The sequence below is a fragment of the Medicago sativa genome, chromosome 8 (genome assembly GCF_051527215.1).
Source record: "Medicago sativa cultivar Bolivia chromosome 8, Bolivia_mono, whole genome shotgun sequence".
Classification (NCBI taxonomy): Eukaryota; Viridiplantae; Streptophyta; class Magnoliopsida; order Fabales; family Fabaceae; genus Medicago; species Medicago sativa.
In genome coordinates this window covers 69,282,781-69,300,261 of record NC_140756.1, presented here as the reverse complement: position 1 = coordinate 69,300,261, position 17,481 = coordinate 69,282,781, and the positions used below count along the sequence as shown (strand labels likewise).

At 29.5% G+C, this 17,481-nt stretch overlaps 1 protein-coding gene across 12 annotated transcripts; it reads left to right on the top strand.

Annotated features, from left to right (window-relative positions):
* Window positions 1-10,195: 10,195 nt before the first annotated feature.
* Window positions 10,196-14,662, top strand: LOC146900958 (uncharacterized). 12 transcript variants are annotated; one of them, XR_015021972.1, is made up of 7 exons: window positions 10,196-10,541; window positions 10,701-10,738; window positions 10,980-11,044; window positions 11,500-11,574; window positions 12,304-12,353; window positions 13,501-13,599; window positions 14,270-14,662. XR_015021972.1 is itself a non-coding variant. In XM_085733777.1 (6 exons), exons 1-6 carry the CDS (start codon window positions 10,276-10,278, stop codon window positions 14,274-14,276), a joined length of 522 nt encoding a protein of 173 aa, XP_085589903.1. In that variant the 5' UTR covers window positions 10,196-10,275; the 3' UTR covers window positions 14,277-14,662. The 12 variants fall into 12 exon arrangements, 4 of the variants coding, with proteins under 4 accessions (XP_085589903.1, XP_085589902.1, XP_085589901.1 ...); XR_015021975.1 differs by having other exon boundaries at window positions 10,196-10,535; window positions 12,304-13,599; XR_015021978.1 differs by lacking the exon at window positions 10,701-10,738 and having other exon boundaries at window positions 10,980-11,005.
* Window positions 14,663-17,481: the final 2,819 nt, after the last annotated feature.

Genomic DNA, 17,481 nt, shown 5'->3' with positions numbered 1-17,481 from the left:
GCGATAGTTTCAACATTTTGAAACACAAAAGGTGGAAAGAAAATAACTGATGGAAAGAAAAAGGAAGAAATAAATCTGGTTTGACCATTTAGGTTGGTGGAAGCGGCCACAAAGACGGGTGGAAGCGGCTAGGGTTGGTTGAGAGAGAAGATGAGATCTATGATTCCCTTTCTCTATAAGTGAAGAGAGAGAAAAAAATAAATAATGAAGATTGTGTTTGTTTTGCTGTCAAATAGGTGCAGTTAAAAAATAAAATAAAAAATCAAAATAAAGGGAGAGACCGTGAGAAAGAGATAGGAGAATAATTAAAAACAAATAAAATTGTAAGATATTTGTTTTTTAATATGGTTTTTTTTTGTGTTGTTTTTGTGCATAAAAAAAAAGGGTTAATTATGTTTTTGGTCCCTACAAAATTGCAACCTTGTAAGTTTAGTCCTTACTTAATTTTAATAGCATTTTTAATCCCTACAAAAAAAAAATTTACTTATAATTTTAGTCCCTGCTAAAATAAATTTTGTTTAATTATCCTTAAACTCTTAAATTTTTTAACGATTCTTTTTATACAAGTTTAGAACACTATGAACGGTTCATTTACTAAAATCTATAATTTTTTAACATGAAATAAATTAAATATGAATTTTTTAAAACGACAAAAGTTTAAGATATAAATAACAAAAATATGGACGTATAAATCAAATTTTTGCGATATTTTTTTCGGATGACCTTTTAATAACGCTCTTAACACGCCTGTAAAAAATTGTTGAAAAACTTAAGAGTTTAAGCATAAATTAAACAAATTTGGATTGAGTAAGGACTAATATTGAGTGCAGAAATTTTTTGTAGGGATTAAAAATGCTATTAAAATTAAGTAAGGACTAAACTTACAAGGTTGCAATTTTGTAGGGACCAAAAACATAATTAACCCTAAAAAAAATTGTGTGATTTTTTTTTTTAGAAAGTGTGTGAGTTGAACGTGTAGAATAGCGAGGGAGATATATAATTAGAAAAAAAAATTATTTTTAAGATATATTAATTATATTATGCGTTTAATGATATATGATTGAGAGTCAAAAACAACTTTACACACACAGCTAATTAAAACATTTAAAATTATTATATCAATTTAGTTTATGTTAGAATTTAAATGCTTTAATTGATTGGGTGTGTACAATTATTTTGGACCGTAACAACCACCATTAATCTCTTCTAATATTATATCATAGACCGCTAAATTCAAGATTACGTACTGCCACAATTTAAAAGTCATTGACCACTATTTATACAAATAAGTAAAGAACAAGTAAAATAGTATACAATTTTTCCCTAATATATTTTCTGAATTAACTCAAATAAACGGGATAAATTGTCATTAATATATTCAGGGCCGGCCCATAGCCCGTCGAGGCTGGGCTACGGCACCGGGCCTCCAATTTTTTGGGGCCCAAAATATTTTTTTTTTAATATTTATGACACTGAAAAATGGTTATATATATATATATATTAAGAGCAAATAAAATCATTTAGATCAGTGTGCTCCAGTGGCGTGGGTAGCTTTTGTTAAGTGCAAGGTCATGTGTTCAAGTCCCACCAAAGTATAATTTTTTTTTTAAAATGACTTATTTATTTTTTTTGGGGCCCATAATTTTTATTTTTTTTTGCATCCCTTATAAAACTAAAACTGGGCCTATGAATTTGTTAAGACGGCCCTGAATATATTTCACTACGTAAAATTTAAAAAACATAATTATACACATGACATTTATCTTTGAAAAAAATTAAAATAATTATCATACACGAGACAAGTCATCAATGACGTAATTTTTAAAATTATTATTATACACGAGACAAGTTGTCAATGATACAAATTTCAAACTAAATACTATACATAGGGCAATTTGCCACTGCTAAATGTTTAAAAAAATTATTATACACGGGACAAAGTCACTACTATTACAAATTTTAAAATAATTATTATGCACAATAAACTTGGTCACTTTTTTTTTGAAAGAAAAAGTTGTTTATCTTAAAAATTTAAAAATTAGTATTATGCACGGAACATGTTGTTATCGATAAAAAATTTAAAAAAATTATAACATAAGAGACAAGTCGTCGCTGATATAAATTTTAAAATAATTATTAAACATGTGACATGTCATCACTGATATATATTATAAAATAATTGTTATACACATGATAAGTTGTCACTGATAAATTTAAAACTTATTATTCACTGGCCAAATCGTCACTGATACAAATTATAAACATGACATGTTGTCCTTGATAAAAAAAATTAAATAATTATTATGCATGTTACAAAGTCAACAACGATATAACTTTAAAAATAATTATTATACATGGGGAAAGTTGTTGGTGATACAAAATTTAAACTAAATATGATACATAGGACAATTTGCCACTGCTGAAAGTTTAAAATAATTATTATACATGGGACAAGTCTTTGCTGATACGAATTTAAGAATAATTTTTATACACAGGACAAGTCGTCACTGATATAAATTTTAAAATAATTATTAAACATGAGACAAAGCGTCAATGATGCAAATTTTAAAATAAATATTACACATAAGACAGGTTGTCACTATTCAAAATTTAAAAGTAATTGTTATACACGAGACAAGTCGTCATACATATAAATTTTAAAATAATTTCCATCAAAATAAATAATTAAATTACTAATGTACATGGAACAAGTCGTTTTTTTACATGGTTGGTGGCTTCGTCCGTTTACTATTCTCGGCATAGGTTAATTGTTAGTTTCTTTGTTGTTTTGTCCGCCATTGCGGATTGGCTTTGCCATGTGATTATATATGTGACACTGTTTGAATTCTGGTGTTTCTTCCTTAGCACACCTTGTGCTGGGAAGGCCATTTTGAGGTGGTAATACAATTTCATTTTAGCCTCTTAAAAAAAAAAAGTCGTTTTTTTAGAGATACATTGAACAAGTCGTTGTTATTACAAATTTTAAAATAATCATTATGCACAATAAAAGTGGTCACTTTTCTTTTAAGGAAATAGTTGTCACTCTTAAAAATTTAAAAATTTGTATTATACGCGGGATATGTTGTCATTGATAAAAAAAATTTAATTTTTTTAATACTAGAGACGAGTAATTGCTGATATAAATTTTAAAATAATTATTAAACATGTGACATGTCATCACTGATATATTATAAATTAATTTTTATACACGGTACAAATTGTCAATGTTAGATTTAAAAATTATTATTATACATGGGCCAAGTCGTCTCTGATACGAATTATACACATGCCATGTTGTCATTGGTAAAAAACTTTAAAATAATTATTAAGCATGTGGCAAGTCATCAACGATATAATTTTTTTTTTACAAAAAAATAAATAAATAAAGATTATACACGGGGCAAGTCGTTGATGATACAAATTTTAAAATAAAGATTATACATGAACAAGTTGTCATTGCTAAAAATTTAAAATAATTATTATACACAAGACAGATCTTCATTGCTAAAAAGTATTTTTTAAAGTTTCTTTTCAAAGAATGAAAGAAATATTTTTCCAAGTTGATATTTTAATTTGGCAAACATATTTCAAAATCATATATGTTGATATTGTTTTTTGGAGAAAAATTATATAAGTTGATATCATTATTGTGTAAACTTGCATATAAAAAAACTTGAAATTAAATAAATCATCCACACCAACGGGTACCCGTGCGGATGCACGGGTATCTTACTAGTTTACAACCGGAAAATTGCTATTCTCCCATCACGTTTTGCTCACTCTCAACTGCACTTTCGAAAATGCCCCCCGCGTGAGTTAAGTCACACATGGGTAAAACACCGCGTGAGTTAAGTCACGCTGAATGTCAGCGTAAGTTAAGTCGCTAGTAACAAACCATTCACTTTTTTTCACTTTTTTGCACCATGTGCTTATGTGTGCGTGGGGTTAACTCATATTAATAAAATAGTATGATGTATGTGGTCTATAATATGAATCATATACATCATTAATTGAATGAACCTAAAACGTCAAATTTGCTTATAATTGACAACGAAAGGAGTATACTATCTTTAGCCATAACCCACAAGGCCAATTAAAAAGTAATTTCCACAACATGTATTTAATTAAAATCAAAAGTTTATAAGACAATGCCACCCAACTAACAAGTAACATATCGTAATATTGCTTTAAATGGTCCAATCATGTGCAATTTTTTATGTGAATTTGATGAAAAGTAGTTCAGCAAAACAATTAATTCTGAGTTTCCAATCATGTGCAATCTTTTGGACAATATATCTGTAAGGTTGGGAATATATGAATTGTTGTTTTTTTTTTTCAACTGATTATAATGATATATATGAACGGTTTTTTGAGAGGCATGATATGATTATGAACTATGTTTTATTTTTGAACCTCTGAAGTCACAAAAATTTTATAACATGATATCTGGAATTGAAAATTCCTAATGGCGTCTTTTGAATCAGGCCAACCAGGATATAGGACAGACTTCTTTTCCCTTCCAATCTATTTTCCTCAGCAAAGTACCAATCTATTAACTGCATCTTCATCAATTTGAAATTTTAATTCCAGATATCAGATTACAAAATCTTAATCTTTGATTGTCCTCGAGGGTTTTTGTTTATTTCTTTGGTAGGTAAGCGAAGTTCGGTAATTCTTAGCCTTTGAAATATTTTAGAGTGACAATGAATAGTAATGTTTTTAGCGAAATTTCAGTTTTGTCTTAGAGGATTGCATGTTTTGTCAAAGAGGATCGCGAGTCAACATAAATTCAAAAATTTTAAGAGGATTACAAGACGAGACTCAACGCACTCTTCCTATTACTGAACATCGTGGAGAAAGTGACTTTTTAATGTTGTATCAAGACTTCAATTAGGCGGAACATCAGCTGATTAATAACGAAATTTGGAGTGTGTGTCGACGCACAAGACACGATTTGTTAAGAATAGCTCAACAAATAACTGCCATAAATTGCGGTCTATGACTAAAGTGGCAGCTGATTGGTTTTTTTTCTTCTATAAATACGAGTTCAACAAATTTATCTTCAAAACATAGTTCAAACTAATTTTTTTCCGCACTTTATATTTCAAGTCATTTCAAACACTTATAATTTTCACGCTATTTATAGTTCAGACTTTTAACTTAAAGCTTTTTACTTTCACACTCTTTTAATTTAATTGCCATTTTCACTTCAAATATTCTACTTCATTAGCAGTTAACTTTAAACTGTTTTTAAACAATTGCGACCACAAAACCTGAATCCAATTGAACAACATTTTTCAAAATAAACCTTTAAACGCATTAGTATGCCTATAATTAACTTGTTCAGACTCCCTCGGTCACAATGATTATAGATTTATTTGTGCTTTGAATTTGGTTGATAAAAAATATTTGTAAACGCACACCTAGTGAAACAAGTTTAAAGTAACCTACATGTATTTTAAATATTGTTTTTGACAGTTATTATAAGTTTGCTTCATGCCTATAAGAAGTTTAAGAAACCTTCTAAGTGAACCTTCTAATAACTCAAAAACTAATAAAAAACATGTTTAATATGCAAAGTGTTGGAACTTCCAATACCATAACTGACTTGTTAGTAGTAACAGCTTTCGGCATTCCACACTCGACAATGTTGATATCCATTCGTTGCCTCATCATCTAACGCCTTCGTCTGACAAGTTGGATTCGTGCAACGCGGATGATATGCAGTTTCATACGCTCATTTTGAGTTTATGTACGACGTTAGTTGCTGACCTTCTATTAGGCTTAGGCCTACCCTTAGAATGTTGCCGAGTCTTATTAACTCATTGGCAGACATGTCATATGGCCAAAATCCATTTGGCCAGGGTTACTTAGGCCTAGGTTTTCCAATATACCACAGAATCATGTTTGATTGATACAACGTTCGATGACAATTGACAAGTTTTCGACAACAGATGGACAATAGCAACCATCAGAAGGTGAACATTTCACTCAACAGATGGCGGCAGTTATCACATCGTTGATCAAGAACACAAACCATGCTTCTATGGCTATGGCCAACCAAACGGTTACATTAAGCCAATTCATTGGTATTGGTATGCTGGAACAAGGTGAAGTTCAACAGCATTAAATTCATAACGAAATCCCAAGGATTGACGAACATGTCCTCATTCATTTGAATCAGAGGCCGAACGACAATCACAAGGGATACGATGTTAATGTTTTGGCACATAACCAATGCAATGGTGTCAAGTTGCCTGTGGGCATAACTTTACCAACCACCACAATAGCAACGTTGTGTTGAAATATTGCAACCAATCAGGTTGACCACAACGTCAACCAAGTGGTTAAACAGGCCTATATGTTTGGCTTCAACGCAGGGATACACCAACCCATCGTTCTATACATTCTCGTTTCGAGAATGGATACAACAGGCTGAGATCTCTAGGGGCATACACCACCCGAATGAGTTGAGTCAAATGTTCATTTTATTGGTTGATATCTTCAACAAGTGGAGAAAAATCTTTGAGAGTTGACCTAAGAAATTGCAACGGTTTATGGTCATGTTGAACTTGTTTGAATGTTTTGTGGAAGTTGTGATGTAATAACATATAGTTCTGTTGTGTCACCTATGTAGAATAACTATAGGTCGAGAAATTCTAGGTTGTAGAACTAGGATCTAGAATTCAAAGTTTATAGTACTATAAAACTTTGTGATTATGAATCTTCAAAGTTCATATTTGAAACCCCAGAGGGAGAGAGGGGGAAAGAGAGTGGGTATACAGTGTTTCTTATATAGAGAGAAGTTTATGAAGTTTCGTTGTGAATTGCCACTGCTACTGAATTTCTTAGCAGCTTCCTTTGTGGTTAACGTTATCATTACGCTTATCAGACGAAAACTACGCGTGTTGGAGGTGGTTGCTCAATGGATCATCTTTGTTAATCTTAATTTTTTTGGGAAAAAACAATTAGGTTTTTTTTTTTTTGTGGTGGCCGAGATTTGAACTCCGACCTTGCATATATTATGTATTATCCTTACAAACTGAGTTAAGCTCACGAGAGAAAAAAAAATTAAGTTTTAATATTATTTTTAGGAGCTTGCTAACAAGTGTCTTAAATGTATTATTCAAGGAACTCACAAATAGAAATTTTGTTTTAAAAACATAAGTTAAACATATGTAAAAATCATAGATATACAATTTTCAATATAAAATGTATTGTTTTAGATGTTTAAACAATGTTCAAATGACACTTATTACCATTTTCCTTATCTTTATACCATATAAAAAGATATATCTATATTCTCCCTAACAAAAAAGTTATTTTAAAATGAATATGACTGATTGATTATTTTCGATACAATATTATTTCTTTTCAATTTTACCTTCTATGTACACAACTCCCAAATATTACTTTTTTTTTTCTCTTGCCGCTAAAACCAAAATATGACTTCTAATTTAAATTTAGGGTTGAGTATGTTCTTAGTCATTGCAAAATTATAAGTTTTCAAGTTTAGTTCTGAAAAGAAACTATTTAGTTTTAGTCCATAATTATATTTTATAAAGACTATTTTGAAAGACCAAAAAAAAGTATCTTTTTATAAAAAAAATGATTTTTAAAATAAGGTTCTTACAACTACAATATTATAAAGGACTTAAAGTATCATTAAAATCTTATGTAAATTAAACTTGAAAACTTGTAATTTTGCAAGGAGTATTTCTTAGCATAATAATGTGAGGAAAACTACCGCACGACGTGATAATTGACGTATCCTTATTTATTAATTTTGTTACGTCTGCAGCAACTTAATCTAATTTTTTCCCGCTCATTAGCTTTATTAGATTTGCAATTATTTAACCTAACAAATTTCATCTAAAAAAATGCATTGCACACCAATTTCATTACTATCCTCTTGCCTTTTTTTTTTGAAAAAAATATTTTCTACTATATCAATGATCACGTATGATCCTTCTATTTTATACTTTTTTTGGTCAAGAATTTTACACTTTTTTTTTTTATTTTTTTTAATTTCATGCCTTTTGTTTTTGACATCCTTATTTATTAATTTTGTTACGTCTGTAGCAACTTAACCTAATTTTTTCCCGCTCATTTGCTTTATTAGGTTTGCAATTATTTAACCTAACAAATTTCATCTAAAAAAATGCATTGCACACCAATTTCATTACTATCATCTTGCCTTTTTTTTTTGTTAAAGAAAATATTTTCTACCATATCAATAATCTTACGGGTTAAAGATTATTTATTGGTCTCTAGTATAAGTTATTAACAAGGAATATGCTAACATATATACTTTAATGATACTTCATTCATTTCTAAAGAGATGTCGCATTTTTACAAAGTTAATGATACTTTAAAATTTGTTCTAAAAAAATAAAACTGTTTTTATTTTTGGATCTTTAGTATACAAATTGAAATGACCCGTTAATTAATTAACCTATGATGATGACTTGCGATACCCCGGAAAGCACGTATGCCAGAAAGTTTAAAATAATTAATTAACTTCGGATTTTGTGGTGTATATGGTTACGCGCTAACTTTGGTGCTACTGCCAGGAAGTTTGATACACAATTTTATAAAATAAAAAGCTTTGGATATTAACGCAAACGTATGATAAAAGATGATTTCAAAATCCATATTTCCGCTTTCATCAAAAATAAATTAAGGAACCACTAGGTGTATTGGATTAGGATTTTGAAGGACAATTTTCGCTTAAAAAAGTCTTAAAGATTTTAAAAGATTTTGTAGGATTTTAATGACTTTTACGATTTTAAAAGACAATCAGGATTTTCAATTTGGATTTCAATGGATTTACATCATAAGATTTTAAAGGATTTTAAAGGATTTTATGGATTTATAAGATTTCAAAAGATTTTATGAATTTTAAGGACTCATTGAAAAAAAATGATTATAACACACTCTCTATCATAATATTTTGAATAGATACTCTTATTTTTTATTTTATTTTTATGAGAGATAGAGAGAGGGGGGAGAGAGGAGGGAGAGAAGAGAGGAGATAGAGGGAGAAGTGAGATATATATATATATATATATATATATATATATATATATATAGAGAGAGAGAGAGAGAGAGAGAGAGAGAGAGAGAGAGGGAGAAGAGAGAGAGAGAGAGAGAGAGGGGAGAGAGAGAGAGAGAGAGGGGAGAGAAAGGAGGGAGAAAAGAGAGGAGAGAGGGAAGGGAGAAGAGAGAAGGAAGAAGGGACAAGAAAGAGATAGTAAAAACTTTTAAAGAAAAACAATCCCAAAAAATCTTATGTCTTCGTGAAAGACTTTTTTTTGTTAAAATTTCACTAGACAATCTCACAAAATCCATCAAAATCTAATTTAATAAACAATCCTTTGAAATTTGAATGATTTTGAATACCATGAGACTTTTTTTTTAAGTGATGAAAAGTTTTGATTGAATACCCCAAGAGCGCCTCGCCTTGGTCGGCGAGAAGAAAGATGACTTTTTTTAAAATGACAAAGAATCTTGATTGAATATCACAGGACTTTTTTTAAATTGCAAATAGTCTTGATTGAATATCACAAGACTTTTTCATAATTAAAAAATATTTTAAAATCCCTTAGAATCCTAATCCAATACATCCCCCTTAGACGATTTTATTAGTTTGGCAAAATTCTAAATCAAAGGACTTTGTTAAATATTCATTCAATGATTACTATTGGTAGATTGTATACAACCCACTTGGGCAGTGGCGGATCTTGACTAATTTTATAGGGGGAGCCAAATATTCATAACACACACACATACATATGTGTGTGTGTATATATATATATCTTAATAATATACAAATCTTAATCTTAATCTTATCTTAATCTTAATCTTAATAATATACAAATCTTAATCTTAATCTTAATAATATACAAATGGGGAACAACAAATAGCAAAAAAATTTGCATCAATCCAATGTGTCAAAATTCTAAGCCACTTAATGTCACATCACCATTAAAAAATAATTTTATTTTTGCCACTTTAAGCTCACCCAATACAAACAATAAAATATCATTATCACACATTTTCCCTCTTCAATTCAAAATTCAAATTTCAAAATTTTTCGAATCTTTATTTCCCTCACACTTTTTCTCTCATCCCAATAAACATCACTTTTATATCTTTTCTCTCATCCATTCCAAATTTCTTTCTTTTTTTCCTCACTTTTTTCTCTTTCACACACAAACTCAGCACTCTTAGTTCCTCACACACACTGTCTCACGTAAACCTCAACATCCCTCCATGGAATCATTTTTCTTCTACCTTCTTTCATCAAAATTTGAAATTCAAATTCAAACCACCAATTCAAACTCTCACTCTCTCTCCAGTTTCATATCACTCTTCTCTGTCCCTTTCTGTTTTCTCTCACCGTTGCGGCTAGAAACCACATTTTCTGCAGCCGGATCTCGATCTCCCTTCGTTTCCGACTCAACAACACCAACATCGCTAGCTCGGCCTCCTCCACAACTCTCTATCTCCCTCTCAAGTCAGACTTTGAATCGGTTGGTGTAAGTTTTATTTTCTAATTTTCCGATTTATTTTGGTATGATTGGTCTTATGTGCAATTTGAAATTTGTTGATTGTTGTGATTGGGTATTGTGATTCTGTTGAAGTTTGGTTCAATTCAACAAGATTAAAGTTGTAGGAATTCCATTTTTCTTTTGCAGGATACACTTCTATAATATATATACAAAGATTTCAGAAGGTATTTGTGGTTTATTATCATGACTTATTTTTGTATTTTGTTTTAATCTGAAGCTTTGAAAGAATGATGTTGTGGCTAAAGCCATGAATTTCAGTCTTTAATCCTCAATAATATGTCTTGAATGTTTATCTCTGTATTTTTTAATTTGTTATCTCATATGGGTTTTATTTCCTTTGAATCATGAATTTTTCATTTTTCTCAGGCTGATTTTTTTAGTAACCATTCTTTTTCATAAATGCAGATTCAACAAAAATATCTGCATATAAGGTATTTGATTTAACGAAATTGGTTACTCTTGGACATGAGGTAAAGAGTTGAATTCGATTAATAATTTTCCCTCCTATTTAAGTTTTTTTTTGAGAGGCTCTCCTATTTAAGTTGTTGCAATAGAAATTAATTAATATAATTATAGTATAAAAGGAATAATTTGGTAAATTTTTTGAATCATTAGACACACATGATTAGGTTACGAACAATTGGTGTTGTTTTTGATTTATTTTGTCCTTTCTAATTCCATTTGATAGCGCTAATGATTTGAGTATTTCCATCTCATTTTAGGTGATGTTTAACTATTAAAATTAGAATATTAACAAACTCAATTGTCTCTGTTGATTCTTCTTTATTTTGCAAATTTATTTTTATTTTTTCAGACAATGTATATTTGAGGGTATCTATGAGAGGTAATGGGAAACATTGATTGATTTTAATAGGACATTGATTGTTTTTAATGGGACATTTATAATTCCTTTTGTTGTTACCAGGTGCAGGTGAAGAACACTGATTCGAAAATGAAAGTTAAATTCAAAAATTGGAGAGAAGTTTGATAATGGTTCAAAGTATGTTGATGATGAGTCTGTTTTTTTTTTTTTTGAATGTGTCTGAATTTGCATTTTAATTTTTCTTATCATGTCCTACACAAGAGTAACTCAACAATGAAGGCAATTAGCTTTCATGCTTAATACATACAAGACTTTGAGAAGTAATTTGCTAATTTTTGGTCATTAGTTTGGTAGTTATTCTATTTATAAGGCCAAGAGAATTAAGAACTCAGATTTACATTGTTATATTTTATTTATCTTTATGTTTGTATGAATTTGTAGAGAAAATATAAGTTAAATATGTCCAACTTCTTCATGAATTTGGCCACATGTTTATGTTTCTTTTGTTCATGTTATTAAGTTTTTTAACCTCATCTTTTGATGTTATTATTTGAGTTAGTATTTTATTTCTTTAGTTTATTAAAAAACAATTGTTACTACCATCACGCATTATTTAGGCTACTGCAACTATTCCTTCAAAATTAGTACTTATAGTTTCTTCATTTATTTTTTTATTTTTATGGCTTTTGTTAAAGAAATGGTTTTTGTTTGAGTTGTTGTGATTTAATGAAGTCAAAAAAAAATTATTTTATTGAATTTGTTTTATTTTTACATGGTTCTGAATTTGATTTTTTTTGTTATGAAATTGAGCACTCAAAGTGTTTGAGAATACGTCTCAATAAGAAAATGAATGATATTGTTAGTTTTAGTATTGATATTGAACAATTTGTGTTTTGATTTTTGCAGAAGACAAATGTGGATGCAATTTTCAGAATCTCACATCTCAACAGTTCCAGGTTTCACTCTGTCCTTTTTTTGAAGGAAGGTTTCACCTTGTCCTGTTATATCTCTTATGAATATTTGATATATTTGAATGGCTGGTTTTTTTATTCGTAAGGTTCCAGGTTTCATTATCTGTATTGGGTTGAAATTTTTAAGAGTATGTCAGAAGCCAACATCCTTTTTAAGTGTTTATTTGATTTTGTTGAAGTCTTGAATTATTTAAACAAACAATTCTGGGTATTTTGTTAATTTAGAACTATATAAAAAATGATTGCTTCTGTTTTCCTAATAGTTTTTACTTTTGAGGAGAGGAGAAAGAATTTGGTATGCTATTTCTTGAGATGATTAAAAGGTTTCTTTTGTTGGTATAAGCCATAGGATCAAAGTGTTTTTGCGAAACTGATTTAATAATGAGGCTTATAATTATATATCTTTCCTTTTCTCCATATCAAAGACTGAATAGTAAAGGAAAAAATTGAAGTAGTCTTTTAGCTTCATTTTAGGGAGTAGGGATGATTTTTTTTTTTTTTTGGGAGAAAGGGAGTAGGGATGAATATGAAGTAGCAATTAGTTTTGAAATCTCAATATTAATAGCATTTGCATGGAAGTTTTTTTTTGTTGTTGTGACAACTCCATTTCTATAATTTCAAATAATGTTGAGTTTATGCACATTTCCAATCCAAATAATGCTGAGTTTTCGCACATTTCCATTCCTTTATGATGCATGAGACCATTGATTGGTACCTTTTAGACAGAGCTGAGTAACATACAGCTTTTTGATGTCCCTTCACTAACTAATTTCTTTGATGTCCCTTCACTAACATATAGCTTTTTTCCTATTGTTCATTTCTTATAACATGAACTTTAAAGTTTTATGATTTGATGACATTATAATAAAAAATATCTATGCATATATTAGTTTTGTTAATATTAGAGGTAGTCAATGTTGATGAACTTTTAAGTTCTATGATTTGATCACATTATAACCACAAATATATGCATATATTAGTTTTGTTAATATTAGAGGCAGTCAATGTTGATGGGATGTTGTTATATAGTTAGTTATACAATTGAATCTTCTAAGTTCCCTTGAATATCATTAAGTCCCCATTGCACTATTCCTTGAGTTTTTTATGTTTGGACTTTCTTCTTTGACTGAAGTGTTAATGAAGAATCCTTGCATATTGGCTTTATAGTTTCTTCCCAAGAGATTGGGGCTAAGCTTGGTACTATGTTACTTGCTGGAGGCTTCACTTATTGGTGTTTTCAGTTTTTCTTTACCTTCCCTTTTTAGTTTTAGTTTTTTTTTTTTTTTAATATATTGAGTGATATAATAGATCTAAAAAGTTGGTTTTTTTTTATTGTTATATAGATTTTCACTTGAATTTGTGTAGTTGATCTTCTTTTGAATTTGTGGTTTTGATTATTTGAGTTTTGCAAAAATCTATAATCAACACTTGCAATAAAATTCAATAATCAAATAGTATTATTTTAAACAACTTTTACTTTGTTTTTTTGTTTCTTTATTCAAATGCATTTTCTTCACCTATATGTGAAATTTGGCATATTTTAGAACCACCCAATATCGTATTGAGTTTGAAATTTATGCTATGCACTGTTGAGTTCATAAATATATATTAAATTTTTAGCACTATGTTTATTCTCTCAAATTGGTGCATAGCATACATATAAAAGGCTTACTAAAGACACTTATCTAAAAATTCGAAAGAAACAAACAAGTTATATCAGAAATTGGTAATTGTTTTGAAGCATTTTGGTTAGTGATGTTGGTGAAAGTGACTTATAGCAATGAAGACTAGGTTTAATTGGGTGCAATGCTATTACCACTAAGTTCATCACAAAAACTCAAATATGGTATATGATTGCAATTACATTTTTTTACCGATTAAAAAGTTGATTGTAATTGCAGGAACTAGGAGTGGAAGTGCAACATGTTTCATTTCATAGGTTCATGGAGCACTGACGTGATAACTCGACTTCTGCAAATAAGTAGTTATTTAGGCATAATAGAGATTTAGGTTTTTCTATTTTTTAAAGACAATTATTAGAATTTGGAATATTTTTCATGAAATATTTCTCAAACACGGGAGACTATATATTTGATTTAAGTTCAACATGGAGGGCTATAGGTATTAGATTAAGTCCAAAGTTGTATTTTTTTTTTTTAATTTATGTTGTAGATGTCAAAGTTATCATTGATAGTGAGGTGTTGCTACACCTCTTTTCAATTGAGTGCCATTTTGTAATGGATATATCTTTTTTTTTTTTGGAGTAGTGTTATTTGAACATCAATTTATGTGAATAGCATTGCATTGACAACCACATTTTTATAAAGAAAAGTGTGTATTGGCACAGAAATTTAAACAATAGAGAGAGAAAGTAAACTTATAATATGAGTATGAGAGAAAAAGTTGTTAAAAAATGGTTGTACAAATATCAATTCTCTTTTTTTTTTTATTTTAGGAATGCAATGGATATATCTGAAAGTTTCGTTGTGCAATATTTATGATTTTAACACATTGACAATAAATATGTTATTACTACTATGGCATATTGTAAGTTTGTGTCGTAACAGTAGCAAATAATAAATATATCGAAGAGATTGTTCCCCGTTCGTTGCACTTATGAGGGATTGCTCCTACTCCTTATTTTTTAGTCCATTAGTAGTTATAAACATGTTTTTAGTTCAAAATTCAATTAAATTACAGGATAAACTTCACCCACAATTCAAACTTAAAATTCAGATATTCACACTTTCAATCTCTCACTCTTTCGTTCTTCTTCTTCTCTCTCTGTATATGACACAAATCATATTGAATATTCTCTAAACATATATTTCAATGCTAACCTCAAACAAATCAATATTTCCTATACATTGGGGTTATAAGTATGGTAGTTCGAAATTTTATATTTCTTTAAATATGGGAGGCTATAAGATTTAAGTCCAAAATTTCATATTCTTCAAACATGGGGGGCTATTGGTATTTAGTTTATCCTTTAAAAAAAAAAGGTATTTAGTTTATGTTACTATTTATCCAATATACATTAATCACACGCAAAAACCTTTGTTTAATTTGTAGATTACTTTGGAGCTATAAAGTGATGATGCATCTATCTTCAAGAAGGATTTTTTTTTTGTTGGATTAATTGCGCTTACAACTGTCGACTACTTTTTGTGTCACTTACTTTAGTTCAAAATTCAATTAAACTACAGGACAAACTTCACCCACAATTCAAACTCAAAATTCAAATATTCACAGTTTCAATCTCTCTCTCTCTCTCTCTCTCTCTCTCTCTCTCTCTCTCTCTCTCTCTCTCTCTCTCTCTCTCTCTCTCTCTCTCTCTCTCTCTCTCTCTCTCTGACACAAATCATATTGAATATTCTCTAAACATATATTTCAATGCTAACCTCAAACAAATCAATATTTCCTATACATGGGGGGCTATAAGTATTTGATGGTAGTTCGAAATTTTATATTTCTCTAAATATGGGAGGCTATAAGTATTTGATTTAAGTCCAAAATTTTATATTCTTCAAACATGGGGGGCTATAGGTATTTAGTTTATCCTTTCAACCATCTTGCCAACTACTTTTTTTTGTGTCACTTATAACCTATGTAGTCATTAATCATTATTGGTCAGAGTTATGTAATTGCTTTAAATTAAATTGAACTATATGTCAAATGATAACATCTTTATTTTGATGATGACATAATCTGATTTGTCTAACAAATGCATTATATGTTTGTATTTTAGTGATACATTCAGCGTAATAATTTGTTAACATAGCAAAAGATCTTTGTTCGCCCGTGCGTTGCACGGGTGGAGATACTAGTATATATATATATATATATATATATATATATATATATATATATATATATGGGGTTTGCTAGGATACACCCACTAGATTTTATTAAGGTGTGTTTTAGCAAAAATATAACTAAAAAGTTGTTAAATACACCTTAAGGTGAATGTTGCTAAAACACACCTTCTAAAAAATAAGTGGGTGTATGTTAGCAACTACTATAGGCATTTGCTAGGATACACCCACTTATTTTTTAGAAGGTGTGTTTTAACAAGTTATAACTAAAAAGTAGTTAAATACACCTTAAGGTGTAGCTTGCTAAAACACTCTCACATAAAAACTAGTGGGTGTGTTCTAGCAAACCCCATATATATATATATATATATATATATATATATATATATATATATATATATATATATATATATATATATATATATATATATATATAAGTGTTTTCGAATCCCTGCAAGCACTTTTTTTGAATAAAAATAAAAATGCATTATAAAAATAGAAAATGGAGCCAGGAAGACTCAAAACTCATGGCCTCAACTTACAAATGACACAAATGACATTGCATTTCCACCACGACCCAGGCGAAACCATTGCAATATAATGCATAATATAGTATTTATTAAATATCTGGGTGGAGCCATGGCTACCATGGGCTCCCACCAAGATCCGCCACTGCACTTGGGTTGTCCTCGTGGTATTTATTTGAGATCTGGGAGTGTGCTCCTCCTCAAAGTCTCAGGTCCGATTCTCTCCAGTGTCAATTTAAGTGGACTAATTTAGCTTCTTAAAAAAAAAATTATATTGATTGATTGTATACTTTCTATGATTATGATATAACTTCACCTATCCCTCATTATAGTTGATACAAATCGGATGAAAGCAACATCGGGGTGCTACAAATGCAACATTGCCGTGTAGTTTTCTTCACATCAAAATCAAATTGAGATCAGTGGACTTTACACTAAGAAAAAAAGTGGTTGATCTTTTTAATAGTAATAAGAACGGCATTGCTGAATATGGAGACATTAATAGCAAGTGTAGTCGTTTTTTCTTCTCCCATTTGAAAAATTCTTCTACTGAGTTTACTATAGACAAACAAATGAAATAGTTCATGTTAATGACCACATCTCTAGCAAGTTTTCATATTTACATTGATATCCGAACATGTATCAAACAACTTACTATAAGAAATGCTATAAACATCTATTCTTAAACAAAAAAAATCCAGTATTCTTCGCATTCAAAATCAATGTTCCTTAATATATTTTGTACATATTAAGTCATGTTGTATCATAAAA